The sequence below is a fragment of the Habropoda laboriosa genome, unplaced genomic scaffold (assembly GCF_001263275.1).
Source record: "Habropoda laboriosa isolate 0110345459 unplaced genomic scaffold, ASM126327v1 scaffold197, whole genome shotgun sequence".
Lineage (NCBI taxonomy): Eukaryota > Metazoa > Arthropoda > Insecta > Hymenoptera > Apidae > Habropoda > Habropoda laboriosa.
Genome location: NW_017100305.1, coordinates 170688 through 193294, shown reverse-complemented (window position 1 = coordinate 193294; position 22607 = coordinate 170688). Strand labels below are relative to the sequence as shown.

The following is a 22607-nucleotide window of genomic DNA, read 5'->3' as shown; positions in this document are numbered from 1 at the left end:
CGAAGGGATGTCGTTCCGTGGGCTTAACGAAGTAGACCGAAACGAGGAGCCCGCCCGCGGTTAATTCGGCGCGATATCATTAAAGGGACATTTTCCAGTTTTCACCCTAATCCTTGCGGAATTCAGTGAGCAAACCCGCCGCGGCCCTTTCACGCCTGCCTTCGTCCGTTATCCCTGTCCCGTCCCTTCTCCTTTCCCCTTTCTCGCAGTTCGCGCTCGCTGGTTTTCCACTAATTACCGCTCCGTTTCATCCTTCGCGCGCGTTTCGGTTCACGCCTCGGCGAAGTCGACGCCAAGACGCGCTCGTCTCCTCTTTCTCTTCCGGTATGTTCTCGCCGGATCGTTCGATGGAAGGAGATCGAATCGACGTGAATTTGCCTAAATATCTGTTACTTCGTTAACCCTTACTCTCGCTGGATAATCGTCTCCGTGGCCTAACGAATGATAAAACTGACCTGAAAATTTAGCGTACTTTAAGGATTGATTCCTCCATTTCTTCACGCGTGTAACTAACAAATCTCTCGCATGTTTTCTGTCGCAGAATCGCTGGTGCAGGAGCTGGAACTGGAGCGAAAATCGCGGCAACACCAGGCGGCCGAGAGGGACCAGGTGAAGTCTCCTCTTCAAGGTGCGTTCATCAACACGCCAAGCAAACGAAACAACTCCCCTCCGTATCATGCTACCACGAACATAATGTAAAAAAGAAAGAAAGAAAGAAAAATACACATACACACGTAGAGAAAAAAAGAAACACCACTCGAAAGATCAACAAGATCGGTAAAACTTCCCCTTGGAAACAACTCCTGGAAGCATCGAAGGAGGCAGCCGCGAGGGAAATTCGACGTCGAACAGAAACGAAACTACTCTCGATTCCGCGGGGCTGGATCAGCGAGCGGGAATTTCTTGCGACAGGCGAGCAAAGTTCCAAGATCTTTAATTAGAAAGTCTCGCGAGCCGGTCGCGTTTCGAAGAGGGGATGTTTCTTGCAGCGTCGTCACCGGCACACGCCGCCGGATTCGAAACTTCCGCTCGCGGAAACTTGTCAAAAGTTCCAGCCGTTCTCGAACGCTTCGGCAAAAACCGTCTGCCGTGATTTCGACGTCTCTCACTCTCTCTTCCATTCTCTCTCTCTCTCTCTCTCTCTCCCTCTGTTCGTCGTCTTGGTCGATTCGAACGGCCCCCGACGTGACGCGGCACGTAAATAATCGTTTTTCTCCCCGCGACCGGGGTCCTCCTGGCAGCCCGCTTAACGAGTGGTCCCTTAATTGGCCGCGGCTCCGTAAAGTCAACTCTTCATCGGCGGAATAATCGTTGCACGGGCCCTTTTTCTCTCTCTCTCTCTCTCTCTTTCTCTCGTTCTCTCTTTTCGAAATTAAGCGCGTCCGCTTCGGGAATATCTGCGTTGGACACTGGAAGCTCCGCGGTTAATTTAAGATCGTGTTAAATTGCCGCTTAAGGGGTTGCATCCACATTCTTGATTCTGACGTGTACCCGCGGCGAAACTTCAAGTTTCGAGAATGTTACAGTGAAAGTTTCTGCTGGATATGTTTGTGTATTAACGAGATGTTGCACGGTTTTCGAGAAAATTCTCGTACACGGTTGTTTCTTAAACGTTAGGGATCTTTGCAACATGCTGGCCAATTCCGAGGGAAATTTTCTTTCAAAGAGAACTCGAGTCTACTTGAATAGAAAAAAAGACGTCTAATTTCACAGGCAGAGAAGAGAAAAAAAACTGCCCCCCTTTTCAATTTTTCCACACAGATGCAACCCCTTATTAAATTGGTTTCTTTCAGCCAGAAAACAGGTGAGCCTCGAAAACGAGACACGGCAAACAAGAGTATAGGTTCGAAAACGGAGCGATATATAGCGGAGAGGAAACGGAGTAAACTCGGAGAGGCTTCGGTGGTAGTAGACTATTAAAGCACGTGGTGATTTTCAATCATAAGCGACAGTTCGATAAAAAGTCGAGTGGCGGCTCGATCACAAAGGCGGCCAGGGGGCCGATGAGTCGACCAGTCTCGTATTTACGAACGCGCCCGATAGGACCCATCCTCGGTCTCTCTTCTGCCTATGTATCTGCGCCTCGTCCTCTTTCGCGGTTCATCTACGTCTCGCAGGAGAGGCAAGGATAATTAGTGAGCGGCGCCGCTTCCAGCCGAACGATCATCATCGAATCATTCGCCCAGTCCTCTCTTCTTATTCACGAATCTCACTCGATCTCTCCTTTCGGTCAATCGCGAGGTATAGGGTGACTCCTCGTGCAAAAAACAATCGAAACTGTGGAACCAGACTTTTCGATGGGAACCTTCGTTTTCGAGGAAAAGAACGCTTGAAGAATTCGCGAGGCCCTGCTTCGCCATTTTTTTTTTTACTAGAATTTACCCCGTTTCTATTTTCATATTTTTTTACATCGATATTGACAACGCCACGATTAGAATTTCATCTTTCCCATCCTTTTCATCGTCGATTCAATCCGCCATTTTTACGCGACTTTCTTCGCGAAACTTTCTCGAAAACGCAGTTTTAGACGAAAACAAATTTTACTGTACATATCTATCTATTTTTAACAGAGGAATCGTCCTGCGCCCGAATATTATCACCTGTTCTCACCTATAAATAGAAAAGGAGCATTTTCACGCGACACGGAGGATAATTCGAGCGTTCCCGCCACACTTGACCCGTATCTGTTTCAGAATCCCGAACGGGCTACTACAAGAACTCCGTTCTCTTCACGAGTGCGACCTAGAAGAGGCTGGAAGAGAGCAGACGAGGGGCAGAGCGTCTATCGGCGAGCAGCCAAAACGAGTAGAGCAAAGCGATCGAGGGAAGTGCATGAAATACCATGAAAAAAAGTGCCGTAGCCGAGAGACTCTTTATCATATACATATATATATATAAATATAGTTTCGTTGTGAAACAGTCAAATGTACAAGGTGATACGCTAAATCGTGATTGAACGAAAGAACCTGAGAACTGTCTAAGGAAAGTGCATACAGAACAAGAGGGACAAATGTATTTCGAAATGTTTGCTAGAATATTTGGCTCGATCGAACGAAAACGAAAAAGAAAAAGACAAAAAACAAAAACCCGCGGAAAAAAAAGTGCGCTCGTTTTCTCTATCAGCTCCTCTTCGAGAATCGAGGGGGACTGACCTCGTGAATAATTGTACGATTCGACGAGAAAAAAGAATCGAGTCTCGATGGAAACACACATATCAACGGAGAGCCAGAGATACCGTATCGGGTATATAGGATATTCCTTCGTAAAAGGAAGAGGAACACACTCGATCGAGTGGGGGAAACGGAAAAAGGAGAGAAAAAGAAACGGTAAGATGGTCGTTCCGCCAGAAGCGAAACGGTACATTATAAAACGCGAATTGTATACCACGTCCATGGATGTATCGATTATACCCGGGGACCTACAGTCGGGAAAGAAAAATAAAGAAAAGAAACGCGCGTGACTTTCATGTTTTCGTAAGAGTTACATACACGGGCGTACGAAATGTAGAGGAGAGAGGCGAAGGGGAGGGGGAGTAATACGAACGAAGGAAGAGAGACACGGAGGGACATTTCTAAAGACTGCTTTGAGAGTGCGTGCGCGCGTGCATGCGTTCCTAGAGGTACCTATCTCCTAATTATCGAGCGACTTCATTAGCTAATCGTGTTAAGCTGTATACGTGGGCGGGCGGTCGGCCGCGTGTACGCGTCGGTTTCGAGTATTATTATCGACTATTATTAATATTATTTCTCCGATCAGCGGTGCGTGTACCAGGCGGGCCCGATCGTCCAACGGAGAAAGAAACGAGAATTAGAGGGACGAAGAGACATGCGCGTCGAGACTCGTGTGCTCGTATCACCTAACGACGGTGTCTCTTCTTGAGAGAAAAATCTAAGGGAAATTCCGCTTGCGAATTTAAGCGCGATAGAAGGAAATTCCAAGTGGGTTACGAGCCACGATCTTCGATATTTTTGTGTATCATATAGAACGAGAGAGAAGCTGTGTGAATGTGCGTGGATGAATTTTTTTTCTATAACGACGGAAGTAGCGACGGAGAAATTGGACGGGCGAGGAGGAAAATCGTAGAACGAATAGGACAAGCTTCGGTTAGACGAGATTTGAGAGATGGTCATAGAAAGGATTGCGAGTGTGAGCGTAACTGAGATAAAGAGAAAAAAAAAATAACAAAAAGAAGAGAAAAGAAACGGGGAGAGACAACGGAGGATCTTCTCCCTGAAATGCGTTTTAAATCGTAAACACCTTATTTATATAAATAAACTTAGTTACTACCGTCGACAAGTAAGGCTAATGCATATTGCGTGTGTCCCGCGTTTTGCGTTGTGGATCGAGAGACACGGCGAAATATTCTCCCTTGGTGAGACTGGATGGAAAACGGACAAGAAGTAACAGCAAACGCTAAGAGTCGAGCCACCGAGGATATTTCACCGGGTGGTTTCGATCACCGTATTTAAGATCCATGTACAAAGTCTTTTGCCCGTAAGGTTCTTGTGTTGTAAAGTTCACATAATCATAGTGTCTAGATCGTACATACCGGCTAAAGCCCGTTAAGACGATGCTACACGTAGTGAAACGAGAATTTAACCACCGATAGCTCATCTGTATTTGCCATCGCCACTACCAATCGAAACAGGGGTCAATTCTCGCGGTGGAGAATCGCTGGTATTTAAAAAGAAGAAGAAAAAAGGAAAAATCAAATTACGGTATAAAAATCTTCGCGGTAAAAAAAATTCGCCAGTTGAACGAAAGAACGAAATTCGCGAGAAAGTAGAAGAATTGAAACTGTGGGCGAAGCTTCGTGTCGCGTATAGAAACCAGGAGAGGAATAACGATTTTACCGGCGATTCTCGATCGACGAGTCCGATAATTTTCGCGCGAACGCGATTTGCAAGAAAAGGAAGGGAGAAAAAAAATGGAAAAAATAATAATAATATCGACACACTAACTGAGGTAACGATGACGACGAGCGATGACGATTTCGCGATCGGACTTATACAATCTAGTATCGAGGCAAAAAAAAGTGTATTCATTGTAATTCAGCATTATTACCTATAAATAAATAGTTGTTATTGTAAAGTCTCTCTACTGTGTGTTCATCCCTCTTTCAACCTTGTTGACGACATATTTGTTAACACTTTTTGCGTTTCGGTAAACACCGGCTGTAACCAACTTGTTTTTAAAATTAATAGTAATAATATAGAATTTTAACCACACCAATATCGTGTATAAATGATTATTTTACACAGGCCAGTAATATTTCGTGGTACGGGCATAAACTGCATTTAGTAATTCTGGCCTTATTTATTTACATAAAGTTAGAAAAACAGCAATCTTTTAAACAGTGAACGCCGCGTGTGTATCTTTTAGACGTTTTAATTAACACCGATAAATTAATCCACCTTCGGATCCTGCCGTTATCATCGTCGATAATTTCCTCGTCGAGCCGAAGAGAGGAGGGAAAAAAGGGGAAAAGAATTTCCAATAAACCACGGTAAGTGAATGTGCGCGCAAGATGGAAGAAAAGGGGAGAGTAAGTGGAAGGAGGAGTTAAAGAAGCGAGGAGAGAGCAAGGCGTTCGTGTTAGAATTTCAGCGGATTCCAGGGCGATAGATTCGTCGGGCGTCGGTCGAAGGAGCGTAGAGCACAAATTAAAGGGTACACCGGCACGGCGGCGGTGGGTCGTGGCGACGATGCATTCTTATCAATTTCCAACCACCCTAACGACTCGAGGCACGCGACGTCTGCCCATTGGTCAAGCCCTGGCTCCACCCTTTCGACGGGGAATATATTTTAATAATAAATAACGAGAATCCGGCCTTATGGTTCCGCGGTCCGCCAGGGTCGAGTCGTAGTCACTTAATTAAATCGGCGAGCGAACGTCTTAATAGGCCGTGGCCGCAACGCACACCGAACGATCTATGCACGCGTCGTCGATCCTCGGCTACGTGGTCACGTAACGCATAAACACAGGTAGCTCCGATGAAAAACGCAGCCACGCGCCTCTCGCTGAATTGTTCCTCGTATTATTTCTCCGCGATAACCGAGTAAAATAACAAATTTTTACCCTCTGCTTAACTAGACCGCCGGTCGGATAATTGGTTTCCCCCGAAAGAACAAACGCTTTTCTTCCAACGGGTGTAAGAGAGGAGAGGAGAGGGCGAGCAAGGTTTAACGGTTAACCAGGGAGAAAAGGGAAAGGCGCGCGTTTCGATGCAAATTAAGGCGTTCGTCGTCGGCTCTCCTCTGGGCGTCGCTCCGGAAGAAGAACACGAAGGAGACCCCCCGCGTCGCGTGTTTCGGCTTGCTCCTTTTCCATTTTTCCTCTCCTCGACGTTTCCAACCCCTCTTCGTTTCGCGTTACAGAATCATAAAGATAACCGAATTGCTCCGACTCGGAGCTTTTATTCCAAGGACATATTGCCCGACAATCATTCGGGCATTTGCATAATTATCGAATAAAACGAAAGAGCGAGAGCCCTCGAGGCACTTCTAATGCTCTGTGCGCCCGCGACTACGACTAATTTCATGCTCTCGACTTTTTCCTCGGCTGGCGAGGGGTCGGTTTTTCCTTCTCACCACTGTTCCCACCCCCGCCGTCACTCTTATTCCCTCTTTCTCTCGTCTCCTTCCTTTTCCCCTCGTCTTTTCGTTCGTCAGGCGCTTCGTGTTTCCGCGTCTCTCGCCGCCGCACGCGCGTTCCCAGCCAAGACGAGACCCTCGTTCGTCGCGGCCGATTAGCTTAATTCGGCCCCGGAACGACCAAATTCCTTCTAATTAGAATCGCAACGACCGACGTCCAGGGTGCTCTCTTTACGAGCCTTCTACGATCTCTTTTCTCTCCTCTCACGCTATCTCTCTCTCTCTCTCTCGCGAGCGAACGACTTCCTTCTGAAATTAACCGGGGAAAATACTTGCTTCTTTTCTTAATTTCACTTTGCCACCTAGATCGCTCGACGATTAATGAAGTTGAGAAAGGAAATCATTCCTATCCCTCGTAACCTTCTTCTCCGTCGATTCGAACGGAAAGAAGTGTCGCGTGTACAGCGTTGTCAGAAGTCGTTTGAGGCAGGCGAAGAAAAAAAATTCAAATGAATTCCGTGGCTACACGGTTAGCACTTTCCGGGAGATTTGCCGAAAACAAGAGGAGAGGAAGGATCCCGGGGGACCTTTTTGCACGACGACGCGCCCTTTCGTCGAGATGTCACCGCGGCTAACGAGGCCAGTCGAGCGGAGCAAAACAAGCGATTTTTATCAGGGTGGAGTGCGACGAGGGGGGTGGTGGAAGCCGCGGCGAATTATGCTAAACGACTTTAACCGCGTCTTCGCGCGACTCCAGCCAGAGACTACGCAAAAAAACAGCCGGAGGATTTCGCCGCGCGGCGCAACTTCTCTCGCGCGAAACTTTTCACCGAGGCGAAGAAACGCGCGGAGTAACATCGCCGAGTAAACCGGGCGGCAAGAAGAAAAATTTGCAATTATAATTACCGGCTCGTTTTGCCTCGAGAACGACGCTAGCGCGTGTACGCGCGTTTAAAACGGGTGTGTATATGCACGCCCGTTTTACCGTGCGCGAATTCCGCGCGATTTAACGACCGAATTCTACGCTCGACGCGGAGACTAGAACGCGGACAAAAAATCCGCTAGCCGGCGGAGAGAAAGGCGTTGCTTGCAAAATCAACAGCGACCGAGTTCAGAGTATATTCCGTGCTTATTCTGGGACTTTCGAATGCCGATCGGTAGTCAAATTGTGGACAGAATTGCGCTTGTCAATTTCCTGCTATCGTAGTTTTGTTTGTTCTCTTTTTCTTTTTATCGACGCATGGAAGGAGATATGAGACTCTGATAGCGCAGAGTGTAAACGACTTTTTCATTATTATATCGTAGTATGATAGTTAATTAGGTAAACTAAAGGTTTCTTAAATGGTTCGCAGAGGGTTTTGCTCTGTGTCCTAGAATAGCGAAAATCAGGAAAACATCGAACGCGACTGTATCGCCTCATTTTTCAAACCTGGCGTGAAATACTTTTCGCACAGTTGTCTCTTTTCTTTCCCTGAAATACGACACTTCGATAGTGTAGAATGAGCCATATGAGCCTATACATGATAGTGTATACATCCCTCGAATAGGAAAACTATCGAACGCGGCTCGGAGCAATCCCAGAAACGGCGAATCGACCAGGTACGTTGCACCAGTTGGAATTTCACCGATGAAAAGGGCAAAAGTGTGGTCGTTTACCAAGCGGCTCGTTATCTCCCAATCCAAGTGCAAACGAGCGGAAGGGAATCCTTCGTTTTTCCCTATTTCGGTCACGGTACGACTCGATACAGAGGGGATGCGAGGAGCAAAGAGGAGAGGAGAAACGGCCGGGGGAGAGATTTTTCGAGAATGGTTCGTAAAGGGGGGGAGAGAGGGAGTCGGTGGCCCCCGGTCTCGGTTTCAGGGCTTCGGACGCATAATTACACCCTTGCGCATCGAGCACTCGGCGAACGACGGTGGAGAGAGGCGAAGCTCAACACTTTCCAGGGCGCCCCGTCCGTGCTCCGTAGACACCGCGAGACCAGACACGAGGAATTTCGTAGTTTGATTTACAGCTGCTCCGATCCCCCGACGTCGTCTATCGGGTCGTCCAGCGCGGCTACGTTTTGATTGCGAGCTCCCTCTAATGGAGGGTAAACGGCTGGCCTCGTTCATGAATTTGTATTAGAGAATCGGTTCGGAGAGTTGTTCCGACCGAAAACGATCGCCTCGGAATGCTCGAGAGTTTCGCAGCAGGTTAAACCGATATAGAGTGGACTGGAGAGGGTTCGGTTAACTGGTTAACCGACACATTTTTCTAGTCAACCGCTGTGGAATTGATAAACTAACTCGGACGATCGATACGCGTGTTCTGGGAGAGAAACTGAAGAAGGACGAGGATACGTTTATTGTAGAATTCAGTTTTTTTTCTATTAAAATGAAAAAAGAGACGAGAGTCCCAAGTTATCGCTATTTAAACGATAACAGTACTTGGGAGAAGGGTGAGAGTGTGAGTTTCCAGCGAAATTGAAAATGAAAAATTGACGAAAGAGGAGAATCGTTTTAAAATTAGGATTAAACTGGTCACCAGCAAGTAGAATGTTGAGGTATTCCCGAATCGCTGGGAGGATTTGTAAAGGAGCGTGCTTAATCGAGAAAATCGAGGCGATACTCGCAAAGAGAATGCGATTAGGCGGAGGATCGAGCAAGAAGGATTAATTTCCTTCGGCGTTCCACGCATTGGAAACACATAAGACGCTTCCCCCGGGGGCTGCCGTATCGCTAATCTGTTTAAATAACGAAACATCCCTCGGGGGAGGGTGGAGGGGCGAGTGGAGGCCGCTGAAAGAGGGAAGCGGTTGCCAGAGGAGTGGGTAAACGAAAATCAATGCATCCGACACCGGGAGAACAACGTCCTTTCGTCTACCTAATGAAATGTACAGAAGCCTCCCTTCCGTCTCCTGCTGTTCCGCAGACTATGCTCTCTAGGGAAAGTTCTCGTTGCCCTCTACTGGACAGCTTCTTCCACAGGAACTTTACAAACTTTACCCTTTGCTCTCTTGGATTACTTTTTAGAAGCAGCTTTGGTTACCCGAAGATTAACTACCTCTCTCTCTCTCTCTCTCTCTCTCTCTTTCTGATAAGTGTGATAAGGTAACGAGGTATCGTGACACGTCGAATCGTAATCGACAGGATTCAGATGTTTATTCAATCTCACTGTGGAAGTTTTTGTATATCTCGCCCAATTAAGAGAATAATCAAGCGTTTCTTTTGCATCGTAACTCCTCTTGGCAGTAAATCTTTCAAACCACTTACGGTAATGGTAATCGATCAATATTGCATTAACGTACAAAAAAAGTGTCTTTCAATAGGCAGAAAAAAGTCCATCAAGTTTTCCTTGACACTAGAGCACTAGAATTTTTTCCCTTCTAGTACACTGAGGTGCACCGTACGAAGAATTTCGAAAATTAGAACGATTATTTCTTTATTTCAACAAAAGTCATTATAAACTTGTGCAATTTAACATAAGAAATCTGCAATTCTTCGTTTCAACGAGAATGGTCGTTCTCCTGTTAATACTTTCCTAGAAGAAGCCGATTCCGAATACAGCCGTTAAGAGTATCCATCAAAGCTAATAGAACTAAACGCGAAGCAACGAGAGTGCAAAGGGTTAATCCACGTGTCCCGTTTTCCACATCGAGCCATCGCTTTCGCTCTCGACGCTCCTCCTCGTCCTCCTCCCACCTTCGATTCATCGGAGTCTACTCGCGGTGAAACGCGATTCCGAACGAAGCTGCCCGAGGCGGATCGAAGAAAAAAGGGATCGAGAGGGATCCTCGGGACTCTGGAAATTCGTTCCGTGGATCGTATCGGGACTTGGTTGCGTCGAATGAATTTCTCCTTGGGTGAACAGAAGCAGCGGCAGGCCACGCGGGTTCCGTCAGAGAAAATTTAATAACGAAACGACGTTACTCACGAGCGAGTGCGAGTGCGCGCGAGCGCGCCTTATCGCCGCGGAATATCAAAACGCTTCGCCGGGAGCTGCGGCCAACGTAATTTCGGCGGACGGCAGTGCGCGCAGATACTTATCGTCGGTAATCCGAGCAGTGCAAAGGGTGGAAAAAAGCAGAGAAAGAGACAGAGAGAGAGAGAGGGGGGAAGATCGTGACCGAATGGAGGAGACGCAACCTGCTGAGGACCACAAGGTGCAACAGTTGGATTTCGACATTGTTTTCAAGCTTTTCTGCAGTGTTGCAAACCGAAAAACAGTTTCATCCACCTTTCCAAATTAATGTTCCACAGCCGAGATTCGTTTGCTGTTGATTGCAGAGTAACCAAGGGAGTTGATCTTGAGTTAACCCGATTTTTCTTTGTTCGTGAGAAGAAAAATTGGTCTAGACTCCATAAAATTGGACTAGATAAACTCAGAAACTTCGCGTAAGATGTTCTCCTACATACGATTGACTTCTCAATTTCGATGGTGGCAGGAATCGTGCTTCAGAATAGTAGCAATTGGTTAGTAATAAAAGTTGGTGATAGAGTGAGATGATCAAACAAGTAAGGTACCATACTGGTACACGTGCAAAAAACACCCCAAATTTTCACGAAACGCATGGAAAACTTGGAAGACGAGAGAGAGAAAGAGAGTAGGTGTACGCACGAATCGATCGGAAGTTGAGAGGAACAAAAACCATAATCTACGGAAGGCCCCGGTTTCATTAAGTACGCAACAAAGAAGGTTTCCGCCAATGGTCCGAGCGGAAGAACGAAGCAGAAGGGACCAAGGGCCGGTTACTTTCTCACGGAAGAGATTTTTCCGTCTGTACCGATTAAACATTGGCTGACCACATCCGGCGATCGTTACGGAGCGAGATGTAACGGCGGGCTGGAGAGGCTGCCGATCGCGCCGCATTCTTGCGTGTAACTCTCTCGAAACACGAGCCGAGGAAGTAGAAGAAGAAGCACAAGAAAGTGCGCGCGCCTTGTCAAGGTCTTCGGGGCGCCACGGCTTGGAAAAAACGATCGACACCTCGGCGAATAGTTGGCCGCCGTTTAAGTTCTCTGATCGCGAACCAACCAAGAGAAAGAAAGAGAGACGAAAGAAGAAGAGGAGGAAGAAGAAGAAGAGAGACGTCCACCGGACGCCCTTATCCGTGAGAGCGCACGCGTTATTGGTAAACGAGGAAACTATAATCGTTAGCTGCCTCCTCTTTTCCACGATCAGGCCGCTTTTATCTTTTGGGAAATCCAACGTTGAGCAAGGAACTGTAGTGCACACCCGCTTGGTGTTGGTATGCACGGAAAATGTTCACGAAACACATGGAAAATTTGTAAGATGCGAAAGAGAGCGGTAACCGTGTATCGGTTCAGGTAGAACAGGTATGGAAAAATTGATCGGAAGTTGAGAGGAATAGAAGGGAAATCACGGGAGTACCGGAGGGGGGCTACGGAAGATCGGTATAGGATGGAAGGTAGTTCGTTGCTTCCTTTGATCTCTCCGTAATTGAAAACACAGTTCATTCACACCATTAACGCAACGAGCATTACACTACAATTAAGACGTCAGACGAGTCTCACGATCCGGCACTGACTTTGTGGGCTAGATTAGATCGCCACGGTACATTTACGTGCGCGCCCGGTTTACGTTTCTCTCTGTACTTAATTATTTCTTTCTTCCTCTTTTCTTTTCCTTTTTCGTTGCCTCCTCGCCATTTTTTTCACTACAGGAATTAATTCCATTTAGCGAGGAATATTCAAAAAAGCGTTGAAATAATAATAGACAGGTATATATTGTACAGAGGCGGGCAGACCGGGCTCTTGGCCGGTACAATTGCGACACGGCTCGGTGCGCTTGATCTTTTCCTGTTTTTCAATAAAACTGAAGAATCACGCTGCCGGGCTTCTTTCTTCGTCTTTTTTTTCCTCCTTTTTTTTCGCCGAAGCATCAAGGTTACTACGACTCATTAATGTTACATTTATTACCGTGCCGCTCGCGGTGCTCGCGTCTAATTAACTATTCGCGCGGAGGCCTTCTTTTTCCCGTCTTCGTTAACCGGCTTTCGAAGAGCGGGGCCGTCACACAGGGATCGCGAGCGCACAGACTCGATACGTGAAATCTATTCTCTCGAAACTTCGAGACAATCGAACACAATTCCTTTTCAATTTTCGCCAAGACAGCACCTCTTCTATTTATACACATCTTTCTATTCACGATCGAGATCAATTTTCGTTCGACTACACTCAAGGGTTAAACAGTTGGAAAATCTCGAAAGAAAGAGACCTACCCTATCACACTGTGACAAAGTTCCTCAACCTCGCCTGACCGACAACAAATCACCCCTTTCTCTGTCACTTATCCGAGTAACGGTTCCTCTCGCGTCTCGATCGCGCCTGCCACGATTACTCTCCGGCAAGAAGACTCGTGGACCGACTATCAGAGACCGAGATACGACGAAGAGCATCGACATCGGGCCGATCGGGCCACACGTGAACTCTTGGGGACAAAGTGAGAGAGTGAGAGAGCGAAAGAGACGGAATGAAGTTGAATCGCGGTGATAGAAGAGAGATGGAAGGAGTGAATCGAGTCGATGGAGGATGTCGTTTGCGCGGGCCGGTCGTTCCGAACGGGTCGGTCCTCCGAACGGATGGCCAAGCCACGGGGGGAAAAAGTCCAGGTGATCTACGAGAGTTATACGGTAATGGAATAACCACAGGGACGACGAGTAATTGTAAGAATTAACTAATAACACGGCAGCGAAGTAGGGTCGTGCGAACGGCCCGTATCCTGGCCCGTAACCTGTCATTCCTCGATCCCTCCTCCGCCATCGAGGGATCTATCAATTACTTCGCCTAAGTGGATCCTAGATCGGACAATAGAATTGGCCCTGCCGGATTTTCTACGCCGTACACGGGGCATCCGCAGCTCTCCGCCGAGATTATTTGCATGCGCAATTAAAATCCTTGCACGGTCCTTGATTTCGGTTAGCTGGAATCTTCGCGTTTCACGATTTCCTCGTTTCGTACGTGTGACACAGATTTCTCGTTCAAACTGGAACTATTTTAAGGAAGCTTATCTCTCCGCCAATTCGTCGATAACGCGTCGATACGAATTTTCGTGGCAATTTTGTTAATGCAAAGAAGTGTGGAGGAACAGCGAGGTGGAAACAGGCGCGAGAAAAATTAGAGGAGAAAGGTAGACTCTACGAGTATCGATCTGATCGATCGAACGCGTCAAACGATCCCGCTTCGTGCATCGACACGGTAAAAAATTACATTCTCCTGTCGGGACCGCGTGGTTTTTCCCGCCGCTACATTTTTAAGCCGACAATTCAACCCCTTCTTGCCCACGCGGCATGTGTCATTTAATTTCCGTAATAACGCTTTCGTTTCCGATTAAAAAACGGCGTGGAGGCGATGAGAATGCGGACTATATCGCGTATAGAGACGCACGAATGAAATTCACAGAGCCACACACAGACAGACAGAACGGTGCGAGAGTACGAGGAAGCAATGGGGTGGCCTGTGACAAGGATAGAGACACACACATATACATATGCATGCATATATGTATATACATGTATATAGGGTGAGAAAGGGAAAAATAGCAGAGTAGAGGTGGGCAGAGAGAGAGAGAAAAACGAAGCGTTGGTACGCGAGCCGAGCCCGGCATTGTTTCGCGCGTACACGAGCCCTGTCGCGACTAAATGCCGTGAAATTGTCATCCTACAGTCACAAAGGGAATTCACTCTCGCAGCCGGTGAAATATAAACGCGTTTTTCCAACCGCCCGCTTTTCCAGCCCGATTGTTATTTGGGCTGAATCGTTGTTTTCCATCGGCGTGCCGTTCCGTCCCGTACGCTTCTGCGATTTTACTACTTTTCCCCTCTGCCAACACAACGAATATCACGCGCGTTTTCCCGCGTTCCTGTTGACAGATTCTAGCTCGCGATGAAACTTTAACGAGTGAATCGCGGGTCCAACTTCACCTGTACCGGGGATATACACGCAATTTTCCATCCACGATCACATTTTATCATTCCCCCCCCCCGCAATCTCTTTTCCTTATCTACCGTTGAGTGTGCAAAAAAAAAGAAAAAATGTGAACTACGTCGCTGTTTTTTTTTTTTTTAACAAGAAATAACGAATTACTCAAGGAAGTGAATTTTAACGTTCGCGTAAGAACTTCGCGCGATTAATTTCCATAGTCGTGAACGTCACGTCAATATCACCTGTACGTTCTCGTATTCACTGTCAGGTGTAAATAGGTATACACGTATTACGTGTACGTAATAAAGACGTTGTTATTATTAGTGTTATGTATGTTTTTTTCCCACGTTTCCGTCTCTTTTCGCTGTTTTTACCCACACATCGTGCAGAGGGGAGTTGAATCGAGGCCGGGACCGGATCGTCGGTCCGAAGCAACGCGAAAATTACTTTCCATCTCGCCGGCCATCGAGGAGATCCATCGGCACGAACGTCGGCCACGAGGGGTTCCTCGAAGCGAATTAAAAGATTATCCGTCGGTCGCGGACAAACGTTTTAAATTGCTTCTTTATTTCTGGGGCAATGCACGCGAACCTTTCAATCTCGATCCGTGGTCCGGGAGTTGCACGATCGATTAGGGAATTCTCGCAGGTCCGAGACGACGTGTCCCTCGGGTCCGTTTAGCCTCTCTCTCTTTCTCTCTCTCCTGCTCCTTCTCCATCCCTCCCTTTACCACAGACTTGGAAATTCAACCGTGCGTGATCCGATGAAGTATCTTTCTCCCTTACTCCTTACCCTTTTTCCTCTCTATCTTTCTTTATCTCCGCTATCTTTTTCTCCCTCCCCCCTCTCTCTCTCTCTCTCTCTCTCTCTCTCTCTCTCTCTGTCTTTCTTCTTTGCCTTGTCCTCGTAGTTCACGTAATATTGGAAAATAATGCACCGGCGTAGTACCTATGGCGTGAGCAGGTCAGGCTTAAGAAAACTTCCCGTAACCGAGCCGCGTGACTCGTAGTTTATCCAACGTCGTTCGTTTTCATCTGGAAACGCTCCGCTCGACAAACACCTCCTTCTGTCGACCTGTCTTTCCTACAACACCTTGCGTTCCGAAAGAAATATTCACGGATACCTGAACTTACGCGACTTCCAGGGAAATTGAGGGGGGGAAAATGGTGAACGATGTAAGTGGAGGAAGTGAAAATTTTTAGTACGAGGGAAAAATGTGTTTGTTCAGTTGGACGATTAACAAGATTCTTGAGATAGTGAAAATCTCGGAGTATACACTCTGTTGATTAATAATTATTCCGAATTAAAATAGTCAGGTATTTTCTTATCAAACCTCAAATTTTCACCGATGTATAACACAAACTTAAGTGCAGAAATATAATTCAAATAGTGTAATACTTTCTACGACTTCACCTACGACTTCCCAACACTTGCAAACAGCGGTGTACATCGTTTATCACCTGAACCCTATGAATTTTCATTATTTACCACCGTTACAGAGATTCGCAGCGAACATAAATGGTAAAAATATATATATCAGATTACTGAAATTTATTTATTTATACACTCGACTTGCGGTGTGCTATTTTCATGCACTCACGTCGTTTACCATTTCAACTCTTCCAATTCTATATACCCGAAGCAACGAACCGGAGAACAAAAACAAGATGGGGCGGGGAAAAAATGGGTACGAAGAAGGGAGTCGATGAAAAATCGTCCCTCTCGCGATACGAAGTCGATGACGAGCGATACGTCAGCAAGATCTCTGCTCGGTGTACACGCGCGTTAAGACGATATATCGCGCCGCGTCTACGCACGAACGATGAAAACCCGAAGGCAATTAAAGGAGGAGCTAACAAGCTGGAATCACTATCGTTTCCTCTGCATCTACCCGCAGAAAGGATCCACCGTCGCGTAATAAGGTACGCGATACATTCAACGTCCGCCACTGCGTATCTTAAGTGCATACTTAGGCGGCGTAATGCGTGTACTGTATGACCGACAATTAGGTCTCCTCCTTTGAGCACAGCTCGATTTCAAGGCCGATTTCTTCGTGCCGCGAAAGATCGCCGCCGTAGTCAGATCGACAACGATCAACCGACCAAGAACCACGGTAAACTATTCGATCGGACGTCGATAAATCCTTCTTCGATTCGAGCATCAATCGTCGCGACTGAAAAGCATTGTTGATAAATCAGATACGGAGGAGGAACAGTGTCCTTGGATACGCGTTTTTCAAGTTCAAGCCTTTTCTCGTCTGCAAAGAAAAAAAAATATAGTCTGCGAAAGATAAGGACTTCGTTTGCATGATTTGCAAGCACTCTGTTGTAAAAATGATTTCACGTTCCGAAAGAAAATGTGTAATATAGAAGAGCAACGAGTACACGCTAATTGAAAGAAGAAGGTACAGCGTATATACCGACACGACGCACAATACACTTTTATACGTGATTTTTTACGACAGAAAAATTTTTGCCAATATCGTGTGACAGACCGTAGCCGACGAGAGATAGACTATTATCTCGCATCTTTCCCACTGGCGTCGTTAGCGCCTCCTCTCTGTCCGGTCGTAACCCGTGGACACGGAAAAATTTACAACCTTCTCTCTGTACGTGCGAAGGATAAAGAGAGAAATACAGATCCGTGAAAGGGAAACGACTGGCGTTATTTCCAAACGACAAACTTACGACTACGCGATACCCCGCTTTGGGATAGGAGAAGAAGAAAGAAAAGGAGGCTACCGATAGATCTATCCTTCGACGCTGGTCTACAGTATGGATCCTGTTGAATTCGCGGACTCTCGGAAGAGAGTATCTCTCTGTTCTGAGCCAGGGGGCAAAGAAGCGCGGGACGAGTTTCGAAACTGAAGGAAGAAAGGAAACGGAGGAGTAAGGAGGAGTAAAAATCGATCGAATCGAGGGTGAAGAAGGAGAGGAACGATCGAGAAGGCGCTGGGCAGCTGTCGAAAGATTAAGATAACCCTGAAGTTAAGTGAACACGGGGTGTGTCTGGACTGTGGATTTAAGGTGATTAAAGGCACCTGATATCGAGAATTATTATACCATATATTTCGTAGTGGCGAAGCCATATTCTGACGGCTGCATAAATTTCGATACACCGCCGCGGAATAGTTGGTATTAAGGATTCAACGCGACCACGTCAGCTATTCGCGTTCGCATTAGAAAATCTCCGCGGGCTAACGCCTACCAAAAATACTGTACTCGATCCGTCCAACCGATACACTCTGTATATATATACAACCATGTTGCATTCTCGAAAAATCACTAGTCTTCGTGGATGCTACGGAGGAATGAAAATGAACCGTTCGATGTATACTAAAAGAAAGAACAAGTTAAAGAAAAAAACGTCGTATAGGTTTAAACCCGGGGATATTTATGGATAAATAAGTGATCAATGTAGGTATACATGAAGAAAGAGTAAGTACGTTGAAATGACGAGTAAACTCGTCCTGGCCGGTTAAGAGGTTAACCTAGCGGCGTCTGGCGAGCGATCGTTAATTGGGGTGAGATCGCATCGAACGATGCATCGAAAATACGCCGGAGGTTTTTGTCACGAGCCACCTTCTTATGGAACGACGTCTTCTTCGTCGTTGTCGTCGTCTACGGGGGGGGCATATACGAAGGAGCCCGGTCGAGGTGGACGCCTCATGGAAGGAACGTGACTCCGCGACGCGAGGAATTGGTGAACCCGTGATCCCCACCCGATCAGATGATCCCGGACGGACTTCGTGACTTCGTATTTGCTCAGCCATTTCCAGCCGGAGCTCTATCCGTTCCACCATCGATATATCCCTTCCAGGATACATAATTATATTATAATAAACTGTAACGATACGAGGCTAGCCTTGTTGCCCTTCTGGCTGCTCGTTCGATCCCCTCGACTCCGCCTGGGACGTTCTCCACACCACCGAAGAGAAGCCACTCTCTTCTTCGCCGGTTCTCTCCTCGCGCAGGAAAGGTCGAGGAGAAAAAGAAAGAGGAAAATAAGAGAGGGGGGATGGTAAAGGAAGCGAGAGGGAACGAGGAACGTGTAGGAGGTGGCAGGAACGGAACAGAGAGAGAGAGAAACGCTAATTCTTCCTAGAGGTGTACACGTGTATGTATATACACGGTGTACAATACGGGAAGAAGAGAGAAAGAGGGACCGCCGTGTCAGAGGGTCGAGTTTATCACTGTCATCTCTTGACGCCGGAGCTATGCCGTCTTAATAGGTTTAATGCCCGTCGTTGTAGGCCCTGGGCCTGACTCCTCGATCCCTCTAACCATTCACGCGTACGCGCACTTTCCGCTTCATACTCCTGACATCCTTTCGCCCCGTTATTCTTCTCATTCTCTCTCTCTCTCGTTCAACACGGCGAAAATGGATTCCCGGAAAATTCACAAGGACTGTCGTCTACGGTTGTCGCGAGGATACGTCGAAACGTGTTACACTGTGAGCTAAATTTCATAGCCAATCCTACGGTGGATTTTATCTTTCGTATAATTTCTCTAACGGTACCAAGGTTTATAGCAAACGTAGACCTTTAGCTTCCGATGCTGCTGGCTATAAACCGTCTGTACAATACGGTATACATTTTGATCGATAAAAATGCGATCCTCGAGGAACATCGACTTAAGATCACGCCGGAAAAGGAATCAAAGCCCACCGGGGAACAACACGAAAGAAATAAACGAAAGGGAAAGGGTAATGAGCCGAAGAGGGTCGCGAGTCGTTGACAAAACGGATTACCCTAAGACGACGAGGACGAACGAAGAAGACGAAGAAGGAGGAGGAGGAGGTGGGGCGTCGAAGAATGAAATGGGCCGGGATTCGAAGCGCTGTCCAAACAACCCTTTTCCTTAATCATTTAAGTGATTCGGTAAGCACTCGCCTAGCGTCGAATCGTCGGTAACTCTTGTGTAAACTCAACCCTTTCTTGCCAAGCGGCGTCCCTTCCGTCCGATAATGATAATACCTCGTTCGCTCTGCTGAAGATGAGAGGAGGGGATGAATAAAGCTCCGATGTTTCGCGTCCGTTCGACCCCTGAACGCCTCGTAAAAGCTCTTCAACTTCGCGACCCTGTCCGAGCAATACGCTCTTCTGTAAAATAGCTAGGTACCATAAGAGGCCTCGCGGCTATTTCATCGTCGACGATTTAACTCGTTGGACGTTCTATCGGGACGTCAGGTAAGCCAAGTGTTCTATAGGTATTGGACGTTCGATCGGGGAGAATTTTACGAGGATAAGCGGAATGGAAGTTTTATTCGAGGTACGGCGAGGATATATATATATTCGGCAATGGAATCGGTGCAGCGGAGCATAGTTCACGAGGCGGCGGAATCCGAGGCGACGGCTCGACGTCGAATTCGATTAATTTTCCGGTCATTATTTTTTACGACTTCTTATCGCCAGCTCAGCCCCACGGTGGACCTGAAGCGTAGGCGGTTCTAGAGAGAACAGAGGGATGCCGAGACGAGACGCGATTTTCCTTTGGTTCGGGGCTTATTCTACGTGGCGCGATTATCGGGCAGACGCCTCTACATAAACGTCTCCACGGATCGACTCGCCTAGTAAAGATGTCTGGGAGATAAGGGCTTCTTCGACCAATCGAAGAAGAAGACGAGGTACCTCTGTACACAAGTCTAACACGTTTAAATTAAGATCGAAGTTACTATTAAAATTAATCATTATTGCAAGTACAGCCTGTCTTTCTCGTATCTCGAGTATAATCTGTGAGACAAGTGTAGCTCGATATTTACAAGATATTTACAAGAGTCGGTTGATTCGTACAGCGAACAATGTAAGTACACGCTGCAGGTGTCGCGCGACATATTCCGAAAGTTCACGGAACCGGAGGAATTGTTCGCGGAAATTTTCGAGGAATAAAACGGGGACAACGGGGAGTCAAACGGCTAAACGAAACAAACCAAAGGTGTTCGCGGATGGTAAGCGCGGTGAAGATTGAAGCAGACATTGGACGTGGGGCGGGTGAGCGGCGCGAGCGGTGCAGAGAAAAGTCAAGGAGCAGAGCGGCCGTAATTTATACCGGTAACACAGTCATTATCGGGGGTAATAAGCGGCCGAGAGATCGGCCCGATGGAAATTGAAATTTCGCGAGGCCGAACGACGCATCGATGCATCGGTCGCGGCGCGTCGTCGGCCCGATAATCACGATAATAGTTAATTACAAGAACGTGGTAATTCCGCGTAAATTACACAGCCAAATAAACCGCGCGTCAGAGCCACGCGGTTCGCCCATGAGGTCCCATGTGGTGTGTAGAGAGAGGAAAGGCTTGGCTGTGGTGTGTGCACACGCGAGAAACGAAAGGAAAGGAAGGGAAAGGAGGGCTAACGAGCCGCGCTTGCTACGAAGCAACTCTTCTCTCTTACACGTGATGTCTCTTCCCTCGCGATAATCGTAAATTTCGCGCGACTCGTAAGAAGCCCAGAGAGAACACCGCTATAAGATCCCCCGTAACGCGTCCTCGTCGTCGTCGTCGTCTCTTGTTCGATTCACGTTCGCGTTAGCAAAGTCGTCGTTCTTCGTCTTCTCTCCTCTTTGGTTTCGTTTTCACGTTGGAAACGTCGGGTCTCTTTGGCAAGTTCCAGCACAGGGCACAGGGAGGAGCTCCGGAGTCGAGCTGGGCGGAGCCTGCGAACCACAAAACAGCCGTCGACTCACTTCGCGGCTCTCTGGCTACTATTAATTATTTATGCTGCGAGTGTTGCGCCGCTACCAACCCCCGGCACGACGAACCCGGTGCACGTTGCACACCGTGCCATGGGGCCCGGTGTTCACCGGCCGATGCTACCCATCGCCCTATACGCGTCGTTCTCTATACCTGGTACCGCGATCCCGGGACCGCGCCAAACCGAGCCAATCCTATCGAGAGCCACAATCGATTCGCCGGGAATAATAATTATGATTGGATTCCCCGTGGTTCTGGGGGCAGGACTCTCTCTCCCGTTGCTTTTTTCCCTCTTTCTTCCCTTCTTTTACTCCCCCCTCGATCAATCGAACCTTCTCCAGTTTTCTTCTTCTTCTTCTTTCTCCTCCCCCTCCTCCTCCTACTCTTACTCTTCTTCGATCCATTCTCTGGCCATCTTTGCGTCCTCTTCTCCGAGATGCTCGACGCTTCACTACTTGGAGACAATATTTCTTTACAAGTGACTTCCATTCGTGGAATAGAGTATGTAGTATTTTAAAGGCGGTAGAGACGGCCGCAGAATTTGCAAGGCACACGTAGAAATTCTTAAGGCGATGCGAAGGAAAGAAGGAGAGACAGCAGAGTCTGCGGTATTCCTCTCGCAGACTCCATTGGAAATTTTCGAAAATTCGCGACACGTTCGAGCTCGCGGGAACTCTACGAAGGGGGAGAAGGAAGGACAGCCTGAAGAGGAGAGAGAGAGAGAGAGTAAGAGAGTAAGAGAGAGAAAGAGCCGAGGAGAGAGAGAGCAAAAGGAAATAAAGGAGCGTCGGCGAGGCATTTTTCTTTGGACCGTGGAGCAGCCACCGTGTGATTACCCAGGACGAGGGGCATATATGAGTAATTTGTATTCAGCCCGATCATCCGTATCGAAATTCGAATCTACTTAGTTCTGAGAAGCCATGGTACCTCGGCCATCCTCCAGGTTCGATCTCCTCTCTTCTCTCTGTCCATCTCACGACAGCTCGCTCTTTCTCTCCCGCGGCTCTCGATCCACTATTCCACCCTCTCGGGCTCCCTCCCGACTACAGCTTAATATAATATTATTCCCGGTTTAGTTTAATGGTGCTGGGCGATTATTACGCGGCCAGAGTCCGACCGACTGCTTCTTCGGGCCCCGGGTACTCGGTCTCTCCCTCACTCCATCTTTCTTTTTCTTGCCCAGCCTTCTCTTTCTCTCTCACTATTTCTTTTTCCAACGCTCCTCTCTCGTTCTCTCTCCGTTCGAGAGACTTTCGCGGCATCGTTGCAGACGCACACCGATATATATTCGCTCGCATAGGTAGGTACCGCCGCCACCGCCCCGACGGGGGCTCCTCCGAACAAAAAGCCCCAAAACAAAACGCCATTATGATTAGTCCGGAGGATGGGTGGTCCAAATT

The 22607-nt window shown here is 47.5% G+C and overlaps 1 protein-coding gene across 1 annotated transcript in view; it reads left to right on the top strand.

The window, feature by feature from the left end:
• The window catches only part of LOC108573987 (dachshund homolog 2), a 177281-nt gene extending 173720 nt beyond the window's left edge, over nucleotides 1–3561 (top strand). The window contains exons 11-12 of the mRNA XM_017936483.1: nucleotides 542–628; nucleotides 2694–3561. Of these exons, the coding sequence (XP_017791972.1) occupies nucleotides 542–628; nucleotides 2694–2746 (140 nt within the window). The 3' untranslated portion in view covers nucleotides 2747–3561. The remainder of the gene's footprint in view (nucleotides 1–541; nucleotides 629–2693) is intronic.
• Nucleotides 3562–22607: the final 19046 nt, after the last annotated feature.